Raw genomic sequence first — 13,529 nt, 5'->3', positions numbered from 1 at the left:
GAGATGGTGTGTTACTGTTCAGCCTTTAAATCAAATATTTCGCAATTTAAAGAAAAGGTTTTGTTCATGAATGAATGTTGGCTGACAGTATTCCTGCATTAATTCCCTGGTGAATGACAGCCAACAGTAGCTATTTGATGAATGTCCTGCTAATGTTCCATATGTATATTATAAAAATACAACAAATCCTCAAAAATTGATTGAATTTTCAGCAGGTGTCACCCTTTGTTAGGTGTACAGCTGAGAAAAGAGGTAAATATAAACAAAGAATTCTAGCATCCAGAATCCTATTTTAATTATCAATATGTATACTTGACAAATTACTTTTTCATCACTAAGTTTTCTGTCATCAGTGTGCCAAATAATAGATTTGAGCCAAACCTGTAATGTAATAATGATTTTAAGTCAAAGGCAACAATCATTGTGACTGTGAGTGTCAGCCACTGTCTAAGTCAGCCTACGAATCCTTTGTATTACCTTTTGAAATGTGTCGTCACATGAGCTTTGAAAAGTCTTAACTTGGTAAAAAGAACACTTTAAAAAACTATCCATTTACCTAAATAAACATATATCTATGCTGGAATGAAAGTCATACCAATTCCAGTAGACACTAGATTATAACAGATTTTTCCTGTTACTTTTATTTTGTTTTTCAGGTGTCTCTTGATGTTAGTGAAATTATATCAGAAGTGTCACATGTGAGAGTGGATTCTCCCGTTTCTGTCCCTGCAGAAGAAGAGGAGCGGACAGAGAGCAGGGCAACAACTGCTTCATATAAGGAAATTAACATTCAGTGGTATATTCCTTCTGTGGCAAAGCTATCAAACCATACAGAAACTAAGGTATAACTAGAGCAAAGAAGTTCCTTAGGTAGTGGAACAAATTAAGTCTCATTTCCAATGAATATTTGTGTTATGAGTTAGCAGCTTTTTAATCAAATTATGCTGATAGGAAGAATTTATTTACTCTGCTGTAACCTGCTCTTTAGAAAAACAGAATGCCCTGATGGTTTTTTGTTGGCAGCCAAAAAAATGACCTTTTCTTTGCCCATATAGAGTTTTCAGGCTGTATTGTACTCACGCCTGTTGTAAATCCCTGATGTCTTAAAGACCTCCACTCGAAGTTTGCGTAGACCTGACTGATACATTCAAATAATAGTTTGGTGGGAGACTCTTGGAAAAGCAAGGATATACATATACAGGGAAAATGGGATTTTGTCAGCCTCATTTTCCTAAAAGATCAGACTGAACATGAAAGATGAAAGAGATGGGAGGGTTGCAGTAATGTGAAAGACTATGACATGGAATTTGTTTTATCTTTACACAAGGGAACAATGTGTAAGAAAAATTTCTGCTACAGCAATAAAAATCCAAGATCTCAAACTTTTTGGCATAGCAGATCCATTTCTACATTTCTATTAGACCCATTTATCTTTATTAGGAAACTGACAGAAGCCCTGTGAAGTTAATGTAAATAGTGTACCTTTTAATATGGTTTTGCATGTTGCTTTAGCATGGTCATATAGATCACTAGAGGACCAGGGACAACTCTTAAAACCAAATAGTCCATGAATGCCATATTCTTGACATTTTCCATATGGCCAAAATATTCAGCTACCATTAGGAAACATATTTTCAACTGCACTAGTAAATTCTTGCCATGAAAGATGAGAACATTCTATTTAATTTTCTTACAAGGGTATGGCTATATTAGATTGGTGAGTTGTGCACACTTCATGGATTTAAACCTAGAGTGATGACAGCTGTGCTGTCATTGACAAGCATCAGGACAACACTGGAATTTTCATAGTGGCACCACGGCGTATATACCTAATTTTCAAATCCATAGTAATTATATCCAATTAAATTAATTTAAAAACTACAAAAACTGAGTGGAGTACAAATTCATATGAAGTCACACCTCTCTTTTTTAAAGGTCAGTTATCTAAGGCTTCATCAGTATTTGATATTTATTGTACTCTTGTAGCACTGAAATAGCTCAGGTCTACTGCATTAGTTTAGCTATTCCATCTCTTTTATAGGTTTTGTTGCTTTATGCTTATAATACGAACCCTATCAAGATGAGCGACATCACGGCTTTTAGTCCAGCAACTGCATTTCCAGGCCAGTTGTGGATTTCATTGGCTAGGTAAATAACCACTGACTCTGTCCTGTTATTTCATGCTGTATTAGAGATCAATCAGACATTTAGGATGAGAGAAAATAAAGTACAAAATATCAAAGAGCTGTAAATCTTTAAAAGCATTCATTTTTGCTTTTCAAGGATTTCTGACTGTAAAAACTGTAAGATGTTGTAAGCAGTGTTAAACCCATCAAACAGTTGCTTTTTCAATAGATTCATTAGCATTTTAGTTTGGATTCCTAAAGAACCAAGTAACATATGCTAATTATATTACACTGGTATAGCAATGTAGCAGATCTAAGAATCACTCCCAGCAGTTATTCCCATTCTCTCAGTGGATCACCTACTTTCTCCATCCCATATTACAACTCTGAGAATGCAAGAATCTTTATCAGTTGTAGCACCAGACTCTGCCCTTAGTTTTACATCCTATGCCATTTTTCATTATTTCTTCCCTGTCATTCATCTACTCTCTTAAAATTATTGGAAGTGCTTAATGGTTGGAAGGGAAGAAATAATGGGCAGCCTCTGCCACCCTTGTGCTGGTTGGATGAAAAAGCCTTTTCTTAAAGAGGCGTTCCTAAAATGATACTTCCCATTTTTAATGTAAAAAGCTAATGCATTCTATATCTCCACTTTCTTAAATGAAAATATTATTTTTGTAAAATTATGAGATCAGTCCTGAAATGAAAGAAAACGTAGAACCTAATCAATATGTAATAAAAGCTAGGTGAGCCTAATTATAACCTGGAAACAACAAATATTGTTGTTTTATAACAGTAATAATGAAAAACTTTGTCTTCTTTTAGAATTATTTCTTTAAGGAAGAAATTGTCTGATCTGAAGGAGCAAGTTGAAATATTGATGCAAGGTTCTAAGAGCTTTTCAACTTCAGTACCTACAAGTTTTTTTGAGCAAAATGAAACTTTGAAAATAAGTCCTTCAAATAAATCCAAAATAAGTGATGTGAAAGTGCATCTTGATGAAAAAACAGAAGTAAGTGAGAACAGTTCGGCTCTTATATATGTTTGACTTAACATGTCTAGTTTGGAGAAATAAATGACAGGCAACTTGGAAGGCAGACATAAAGGCAGACGTTAAGCTTCGCTCACCTCTTTAAAGAAAAGTTGAAATACTTTCACTCTCTATTTAATATTTAACTTTTCCTTATATATTGCTTGCCACTTCAGAAAAAAACCCCAGGCATTTTCAACCTTCTACTTGAAAATAAAGGCTACCTCTTTAGTTACATAGACTTGGAAACTGATACCTAATTTATAGTAATCTACATCTGAAAATCCTTGGCAGTGTGTTAAATTAGCATGGCAATCAAGCCAAAAGTGCTTTTTAAACACCAGTTACACATCTTCAATGTAAAATGGGCAGTGGTGGTTTCTGAAATAAGAACCTTCTAATAATGTTATTGAGAGATGACTAAAATTGGCACTGAATTTATTTTCATTTTCTCTATGCCATCTTCCTCTTTTCTTTTTATTGGCAAGACTGAATGTGGTCCACAAGCAAATAACTCTCCCCACATACACACACACAAAAGGTAATTTCAGAGTTTTCCATGTGCTCTGTTTGAGATAATGTCACTGGAACAGAATGTTGCCACAGCATAAGTGCTGCTTGATAAATGCCAAGGCAAAATAGACGTTTATTTTCAAAGTGGGAGACATTTATTATGTGACAGGATTCTCTTTATATCTATTATGTGGAATGATTAATGATGTGGAGGCTGTCATTTTGTCTGATGGATGCTGTGAAACAGTGACAATTGTGCACTGTGCCATTATTATGAGGCTGTATTTTGACCAGCTTGGAGAGCAAATGATATTTTGGCCAATCACTATTTTCAGAAGGGTAGATAGAGCTGTCCTTTAGTGGGTGTTTCTGATTACCTGAAGGTGTTTGCTCAAACTTTCATTAAAATTTGTCAGTAATTGGTAAAACAATGTTTAGACTACTAATAAGATTAACATGTCATGCATTATACATGTATAAATATCATCTTGTCACGGTGTTTGTTTATCATATCTTCAGTAAACACATAGCAAAAGTATGCTTAGTCACTGGATTTAAAACCTGAACAGGAGCAATTTTGCCTCAGTAGAAATTGCAAGATTTGAGCATTGTGTTTGTACAGGAAACAATGTGTTGCAGAAAAATTTATATTCATCAGCTAAGGTTTATTTTGCTGTGAATTCAATTAGAATTACCTAAAACTTGAATAGTCTGAAAAATTTTGTAAAGCTAAGCCATCTGTTAGTTTATTGGTGGAGGCTAATAGTATAGAATATAATAGTATATGATATTATATTCTATATAATAGAATATGAATAATAGAATATAATAGTATATGATACTATATTCTATATAATAGAATATGATAGTATAGAATATATTTGTACTACACAGATAGTACAAGTTTTTTCTTGTTTTATAACATTAGGAAATGGCCAAAAGGTGTTTTTTTGAAGTCAAAGCACTGCTGTCTGCTGTTCCAGCCGTGTCCTCTCCATTAACTGAGGTATGTTGTTCTCATTAAGAGTAAAATTCTGTTTTCTAAAATAAAACAATTGTTCAATTAAACTGAAATGTGAATTGTGCCACCAAGCATCTTCCCTTCTTTTTTTTTTTCTCATTGTTGGATTCTGTTTTGGTTTTATTTTATCATATTTACAAATAAAATAAAAATGTGCACGATTACAAACTGTGAATATCTTCACTGTTCATTAGAATCAACTTTTCATACATACAAAAATGTATTAAAAGGGGATTTTTGCTCACAATGGTTGATGGAGATTATCCACCACTCTCTGGTCATTGTTTACACAGACTCCTGTGAATTTCCATGATACAATTGCCAAATGTATTTTCTTTCCATTCTTGCATTTTTGCAGTTATTCAGTCTTGATTATTCAATTTTCTTTAGCTTTCTCTGCCTTGCCCATGACATGTTTTGAGAGATAGCATGCCATTTTTTTGTCCATGCTGTTGGACAAAACATCTTATTCATCCTGTTACCCCGTGCAGTCAGTATCCTAGAGGAGATTGTGGCGACCTGTGCTTTTCAGTGTTCTCAAGCCACCTTGGGGACATCAGGAAAGGACCACAGCTGCCAGAGCTCAAGGGACTCCACGGGAGATTCTGGAATCCACTGTAACATATCACTCTTTCAACTAATCCTCAAATATCTTGCCAGTAATTGTTCACAATGGAATGATAATGGAAAAGGTATCCACTGTACCCTTCTAGTCAGAGAGCTCTTCCTGCCAGAATAGACTTTGAGTTTTACCTGGGAGCAGTTGGGCCAGTGCCCATTATAGCAGAGAGAATCTGTCATGCTGTCCTGTGTGTCCTGCAGTCTGGTACCTGAGAGTGCACGGTTCTCTTTGGTACACATTGCACCATTCTTGCCATGCTTTCTTATCCATCCTGAAGTTCTCTCTCAAATGACTCCCAGGCCTTCATATCGCTCAATCTGGCTTTATCAGGGCCCCCATCCCTTCTGCAAAGCTGTACTTTTCAGGGTCCCACTTAAGTATCTTCTCTGGTAGCAATATTTGATAGATTCCTTGGGAAAGACATACACGAACTTTCAAAGAATCCTGGAAAGTTTCTGGAACTGTTTAAATTCTTGTGAATTCCTTCCACTTTGCCTGCTTCTGTTTTTGGATCTAGGATGGAAGTGAGGGGAGCAGATTTAGTGGTGTTTTTCTATTAAGAATATAATGTTTACTGCACTATTTTATTCTCTCTAAATTCCACAACAAATTAAAAAGTTTCAACAGGTGGAACATCACAAAGTTTTTCATCATGAAGTTTCAAATACAAACTTCAAACTAAGATGCTTTGAGATATGGTAGTTTTGGTTTAACAGCTGAAGCCTAATCCTTCAACTGCTGAGTATCTTTGTTCTTCTCTGAAGCTAATAGAACTTGTAGGGTGCTTAGCAGTTCATTATGTATAGCACATTTCAAAGTAGCATTTCCAGACTTTCATATAAGTTGTATGTGTGCATTGCCCTGTCTCAGCCAGAGACAGAAAGCTCAGGGAGCAACTATGTACACCATAGAACAGTACATTCCTTTGTTTTAAAGCATGCAGAAGAAGGCTGCAGATACATTTCTTATATGTAGTTTTTCATCATTTTCCCCCACCAAACACTTTTCTGTCGCTCATCTTCTGGTGAATTAATTGGACAAAGTCAATTCTAATTTGTGGTTCTTGTTTTCTCATTGTCTGAGCTGTCACACGCCTATCGTATTTCCACTTTCTCTTCTTTGATTCTGTTTTTGCTGTCTGTGTGTCTTACTGTGCTTTTGATTCAGCCCTGAATTGTATTTATAAATTGAAAAAGTGCATTTTCATTGAATTATTCATTTAAAATTACTTGACCCTTCATGTTTCAAGAATAAGAAAGGATTAGCCTACTTGGTTTTAATACTATTTAATGAGTAGCTATGTCCTTGAGGAAGATAAACTGTAGTGTTTGGAAGCTCCAATCTCAAATGTTAGAAGTAAATTTATAAATAAAACAATCACATTAAAAATTAACCTCCCTAGGTAGCTTGTTCCAGGTGTCTCTTCCTTCAATTGTTTTTTGTTATCACTTAAGTAGTTCTCCATGTTCAATGGACACTCAAACCAGTTTATCATTGCCCTCTGTATCACCTTTTACTGTTAGCTCAATTTCTTCAATTTCTCATCTTAGGAAAAGCCTTCCAAATTTCTAACCATTCTTGCTGCTCTTCGTTTAACCTACAGATGATCATGATAAACTGTGGGCAAGACTGTTCAGAAAGGTTTCCTCCCTTGAATCCTGCTTTACTAGTTTCCTGCAAGAGATGTCATTAGCCACAAATTTTATATCAAGGCAATAAATATTTCTAACTTACTCATTGGTTGTAGTTCAGAAATCTGGCTTTATATGGAAATATTGCTATATATGTGTATGTATATTGGTATATACATATATATATATATATATGTATATTGATATACATGTACTTTTTGGTACCTCTATGCTTAATAAAGTTATTCAATTAGTATTTTCTTTTCTTTTCTGTTTTTTTTTTCCCAGATCCCATTTGATGTTACTTTGCAATCAATAACAAATTTGGAAGATATGTTTGATCTTGCCAATGGATGCAAAATAACTGAAGGAAGTCTTTTCAATTGGATCATTTCTCTGCTTAACTAAATGCTATTTTGCAATAACTTAAGTTATTAGCTGAATGCTACAGACTTAGACTTAGGTTCTAGTGTTAATGTAACAACTTCATTAATCGCACCAGGATTTGACTCCTGTTATGTTTTATAATTTTCACTTTTATTTTATTTTTAATTATTTAAGCATTAATAGTTTTAAAAATTAATTTTTAAGGATTTTAACATTTTATAGGTAGTTTCTTTATAAGAGGATTTTCTAGCTTTTCAATAATTTCTTATTGTTTAGAAAATCTGAATAGGTTTGTACCCTTCTAGCTCCCCCTAAAAGATATTCCTTTTTCCCCTGAAGTTGTATTCTCATCATCAGTTTTTAAATTGCTTTTGCAGTTATCAAAAGTTGATATTATTTCTGAAGTTGAGAATTTTTGGGGGGGCTAAAATCGCCACTGAGTTTGTTCTTTTATTCATCTGCTTGGAAACTAGCATTTCAGGCTGTTGAGGATACAGGTCATAATTTAGATGTCTTCATAATTTCAAAGCATTTTTTTAAAAATCAAAAAAAACCCCACAACAAATGAACAACTGCCCCCCAACAAGGCAGTACAAATAATAAAATGGTACAATGCAGAATGTTTTTATATAATTCTAAAAAGCTAAGGGAACAGTTCTGAATGTTGCTTTAAATATTATTTTTAACTGCTGAAGTAACACAAATGAGTCCTAACAACAGCCACCTGAGGCAATATGCTTGAGCATATTTTGTCTTAATGGGTGGAGCATCTCAAATGCTCCAGTGATTGAGATGGAGAATTTGACAAAAACAAGTGACTTAGTGGACCAGAGAGGAGCCATGGCCCTTTGGTTTTGCTCTCACCGCAAAGCCAGGCACTCCTTTGCTACTTATGTTGATTTGTTTGCAACAAACAGCAAAAAAAACCCAGAACATTTTGGCAGGAATCCTGTGAGACTTGTCCTATAACTAGTTATGGTTTTGTATTTCCAGGAAAATTCAGCATTAATGGTTACCATTTCCTGTTAAAAATGCCAGTCCCCTTCACTTCAGTCAGACATTGCCTGTATTGTAGCTCAGTGATAAAACAATGAACTTTTTTGAGCTATTTGGAAACTGCAGATTTACCTTGGCTTGTGCGTTTCAGAAAAACTTACCTGGTTGAGTTTCTTTTAGGGAGAAAGAGGTAAGATTCTGAATAATGAATGTCTTAAATGTGATCAGTACAGAAAGAAAGGGAATAAAGTTTTCTATTTTTCTTTTTTCCTATAAAAGAAAGAAGGCTGGATGTATTTGTGTTATGTGTAAGTGTTTAAAAGTTGTGTTGTTTTTATTTTGTGTACACTTTTCTGGAATGCTGTGGGTAGGAAAATTAGAAGGATAATGATACAATAATACAAAGAGAGGAAAGAAGTGAGTAATCGATAGGGCAGTTATTTTTTCAAGACAGTTTTAAAACTGAGTTTGTATGATTATTTACTTCGACTGCCTAAAAGCCAGTTTGGAGGAGACGCTCCTTAGCATTATTCTTTCATTAAAAGAATTTATTGTTCTGCAGTTGTTCAAAAGGCAGGAAAGATAAAAATTGACATTACTCATTTTTCGTTTACAAGGAACAAGTAGGAAATTGCAGCTTACAAAAAAACAACAACAAACACTACCACAACAAAAAAAACCCAATAACCAAACAAATTGTTCTGTCTTTTGTTGTGCTTTGTAATAACTAAAAACCTATCTTTTTTTGTTTGGGCTCACCTTGAGTATTATCACAGGTGTTTTATGCAGCTTAATTAATATTTGTAAAATATGATATAGTGTCATGTGAAAATGGAAGTGAAGTTCTAATACAGACAAGGTGTTTTTTCAGTCATGCTTGTCTGGACCCTTGTCCTATTTCCTACACTTGAAAGAGAAATATTAAATAAAAGCCTTTACCTATTCATTTAAAATATATTACTATACTTTCCTATAATACATACTTTCTAAGACTTTTTAAAAATAAAAATATTATCCTTTAACCAGCACAGTGAAATAATAACAGTAAAACGTTGACCTCACTGTATCCATAGCAGCATATCCATCTCATAAACACAGGATAAAGTATTCAATGAAGGTTTCAGAAGAAACATTAGGGAAAACGCTTTTCTTTTAGCATATAATTAAACTCTTTAGTTAAAATCTGCTTGTAGGAAGGAAGCTCATATCTGAATATCTTCAATAATCGCACGGAAAAAAAAAGTATAAAAGTAAAAGTAAATTGTTTCTTGGTTATGCATTGCAGTAGTTGGGTGGGTTTTTTGCTTACTGGTAAATGGAGACTAAAGTCTTCAATATGTGAAACCAGAGTAGATTTGTGTCAGCACTGTGCTGAATTAGATTTGCTTAGAATACTTACCAGTGTCACTGTTTCCAAAATTAAAAAGAAAGAGGAGGAAGGAGGATTTCACTATGTAAGGGAAGGCCTTCCTGCTATGGGAAGCTCTTCTCTATGATCTGCCCCATACAACAATGCCATATTTACAGCTTTGAACCCCTGGCATGTTTACCAATTCTTTTCAAATTTTAATTGAAATATTTCTCGATTCTACATCTGTGGAAGGAATGGATAGTGCTTCCCTATCTGATAAATTGTGGGATAGGGCAAGGAGAGAGAGAGAGACAAAGAGAGGAGGGAAGAGCGCACTGTGGGGAGAAATTGAAAGATTCTGAAAAGAATTTATTTTATCTTCAGTGCATCATCTTGGGTGATGGACAAGGAAGACCTATGCAAAACTAAAGAATAGTAAAAAGAGGTATTTGGGCTTTTAAAATTATTTCGGTATTTTCTGTTATGTGAACTGAATGAAGCAAAAACGCTGAGAACAAAACCAGCTTCTGGTCCTTTAACTAGAAATTGTATCATCAAGAACATGCCAGAGCTCAAATTGAATTTGAACAGGGAGCTTAACAGTGAAAAGTCTGAATGGATTTTAGAATACTTCAGTTTCAAAGACTGTTTCAACATTGTTTTAAGTTATATTGGTGCCGTAAAAGATGTTCTACATTCAAGGCATTCACAGGATTTCTCAAGCCTACAAAAATATAGTAACTTGAAATTATTTCTGGTTAAATTAATTTTATGATGTGGAAATCAGTAATTTCACACAGATTTATCCAATTGTATGTGACTGGTTTTTAAATTCTGCTACAGTTCCAATTCACAATATTTTTTGTTGTCCAAAGGATATATCCATTTTCTGGATGACATCAATCTAACAAAATAATCCTAGTAATTACCCTCACTATGTCTCAGTTTCTTTATCTGAAGATAACAGTAATCCCCTCAACAGAGAGGGATTTTAAGTTTTCTGCATCAACATTTAGAAAATATCTCCAGATCCTTGAATGAAAGAAGAAGGCTATTTATGATACTATTCAATTGAGACACACTGTAAAAGGAACAGTCATTTTATTCCAGTCCATTTTGAGTGAAATCCAAGAAGGAAGATTCTGTAAAAGAATAATGATGGAGTTAGAATTAATTGTCGGGTAATATGCTGAACTAATTAAGCCAGCAGAGAGATCCATTTATGCTTGCCAAAGGTTTTCTTTGAGTTAAAGATACTGAGAACATCATTAAATGAGAGAAGTGAAAATATGAAGCATAGGTTAATCTTTAAAACAGAGTGGGTGAAAGGGTCCAGAGGCAAGTGCTGAAGTCAAATATTTACCACTGCAATTTAATTTTCCACTTTGAAACCCCAGAGATAATTAGAATTATTCTCATTTGTCTACCATCTCAGCATGATTTAGGATTCTACTTAATGTGCAAAGGAAAAAAGACTGTGCTGAAGCAAACGGCACCAAAACTCTCAGTGTGGAACTAGAATACGCTACCTAAGGAATAATCACAGGCTGACTGAGCCAGCCCTATAGTCCTGTGTGGAGAGTGAAAGTTAGTGAAAAACAGAGCACCTACAGGGCTGGTTTAGCTCCTGGCCAGACATTCAGAATTGAAAAGTACATTTCAGCAGCCACCAAAAAATTTCAATGCCCTAGACAAAGCTCCTTGCTTCTTGGCAGTGACGCTTCATTTCCCGTGAATTCTGGCATCATACAGGTACTGTACAGCAGAGCTAGCAGTCAAAGTCAAGATTCTGTCACTCTTATGAAATTACTGCATATATTTTATCATCATACAATGTGCAGTGTATTAATTAGCTCTGTAACATTCCTATGATTCCACTACTAAATGGGATAACACCAACTTTAAAATGGTTTCCAAACCACTTTAAAAACCAATTATAGCCATAAAGAAATTCAGACCTTTTTTCTCCTTGTGTCCTGACTGCTCTTACTCCCCTGGAACTCTGCGGCTCATCCTTTAGAACCTACTGTTACTGTCTCTACAATGAAAACCTTGTTTATGGGCAAAGAGGACACCTACGTATGTTGAAAGGAAAAATGTATTAGCATAATTGAAATCTTAGCCTAATCCAAGAATTGTTATTAATCCAGATTTCTCGGTTTGGAAAGAAGGTGTCTGCTAGGGAAGGCAAGAGCCTCCCTTGGAATGGAGAATGCAAACCCCCTCCCTCCGAATTATTATAATTTTGGAATTAAGGGGCTCTCAGGCAAAGGTATGGGGGTGGGAATAACAGTTCTTTACTAATATGTATAACAAGGCAAATAAACAACAACTACAGTATTAACAACAAAACAGAACCAGGAACCTCGTGACAGCCTTCTCAGCTGAGACGGGAAGGGATGAGAAGGCGAGCTCAGAATTCCTGGACACACGAGCAGACGGTGGTTGATCCCTAGGACTGGGCTCCAGTGATGACAGTGAATTCTCCCCACAGTAAGCAACAGCTTGACCGGGCTCCTTCCGATGCTGAGAGCGAGAGAGCGCAGCTGTGCCCAATCCTGCCCTTTACCTGCCCCCAAAACCCGCGGCACCTTCCCCTTCCGAGAGAAACTCCCAGAGACAAAAGAAGTGTAGCCAGGTGCTGTACTCTTCTCCTCTGGCCACATCCTTTGTTTTTTGTTTAAGTACCAATAATTACCCAGTACTTAGTTTCCTAGCCACTTATGGGAAAAAATTCTGTGAGTAAAAAAAGAAAGAAACCCAACCCCCAACACCAGGTCTAATTACTATGGGAAAAGAAAGAGTACTTCTATGGGGAAAAAGTTTTAATAAGAATAGTAGTAATACAGTTAAAATCATTATATAAACTATTTTTGCCTCTCTTTACCTGTGTATTGCTCACACTTCCAGTGCTTTTACAGTCTTGCACAATTTCAGGGAATGCCCTGCCTTGCACAGGTGGCCTTTCAGCAACACCACTTTGGTTTTAAGGGTTGGGCTTTTAGCTGTGGTCCTTTCCCTAAACAGGATACACCAACCTGTTCCAAGGTTCCTTACAATACCAATAACAAGCACAGCACAGGCACTGGCATAAAAAATACCAGGAAAGGTCCTACCAGCAGGAAAAAAAACTGATTTAATTGAGAGGCTGTTAGAGAATAAAGCAAAACATGCTGATCATGTTTAGTTAAAACACCCCAAAATTTTAATTGTTCAAGGCTCCAGGGCTTGTCAGGCAGGTGCTCACCTATCTGTCTGTAAAAATGGTTGTGCTCCACAGTGAGGAGATAAAGGAAAAAAGCCAGAGGATATGGCTGTGGTAAAGAAAAGGCTTTAGATTCTTTCTGTACTGAAGCTAGAATGGAGTAACAAGCTGGCCTCAGGAGTGACACATGACAGGTGTAGCACTAAATTAGGACTACAAAATAAAGTGGAGTGAAGGTAGAAGGCTTGCAGGAATGCTGAGGATCCCTTAACACTCAGCTGAGAAGGCAGGTGATTTAAGATATAAATTATGACTAATGATTAGTTAATGAGGATTAATTGAGGCAATAAAGACAATGATTCCCATTACTGTAGGGAAATAATGGCATTTTGTGTAACAGTGGCATGATTTCTTTTCTCCTGATTCTGAGTTCACTTATACAGACCAGATATTAAATGAACTTGGGAAAATCAGGGCTCCATCAGACAAGGAAAGTCAATCAGGCGTTTCAGCTTGACTGGTTCTGAGGGTTTACAGAGCGAAGGCTCAGTCCAAGGCAGATCTCTGCAGAAAGTTTTGCCACAGGTCCCACATCTAATATACCCTTACATTTATTATATAATTTTGCGTTTAGGGGTAGAAAGCAG

At 35.6% G+C, this 13,529-nt stretch overlaps 1 protein-coding gene across 1 annotated transcript in view; it reads left to right on the top strand.

The window, feature by feature from the left end:
- Positions 1-7,415, top strand: part of CFAP54 (cilia and flagella associated protein 54) — a 113,760-nt gene extending 106,345 nt beyond the window's left edge. The window contains exons 64-68 of the mRNA XM_083859805.1: positions 657-842; positions 2,042-2,148; positions 2,952-3,138; positions 4,598-4,675; positions 7,232-7,415. Of these exons, the coding sequence (XP_083715931.1) occupies positions 657-842; positions 2,042-2,148; positions 2,952-3,138; positions 4,598-4,675; positions 7,232-7,351 (678 nt within the window). The 3' untranslated portion in view covers positions 7,352-7,415. The remainder of the gene's footprint in view (positions 1-656; positions 843-2,041; positions 2,149-2,951; positions 3,139-4,597; positions 4,676-7,231) is intronic.
- Positions 7,416-13,529: the final 6,114 nt, after the last annotated feature.

Source organism: Zosterops lateralis, assembly GCF_965231275.1.
Source record: "Zosterops lateralis genome assembly, chromosome: 4".
NCBI classification, from domain to species: Eukaryota; Metazoa; Chordata; class Aves; order Passeriformes; family Zosteropidae; genus Zosterops; species Zosterops lateralis.
The sequence above is the reverse complement of the archived record's forward strand: the minus strand, read 5'-3'. Positions and strand labels throughout refer to the sequence as shown.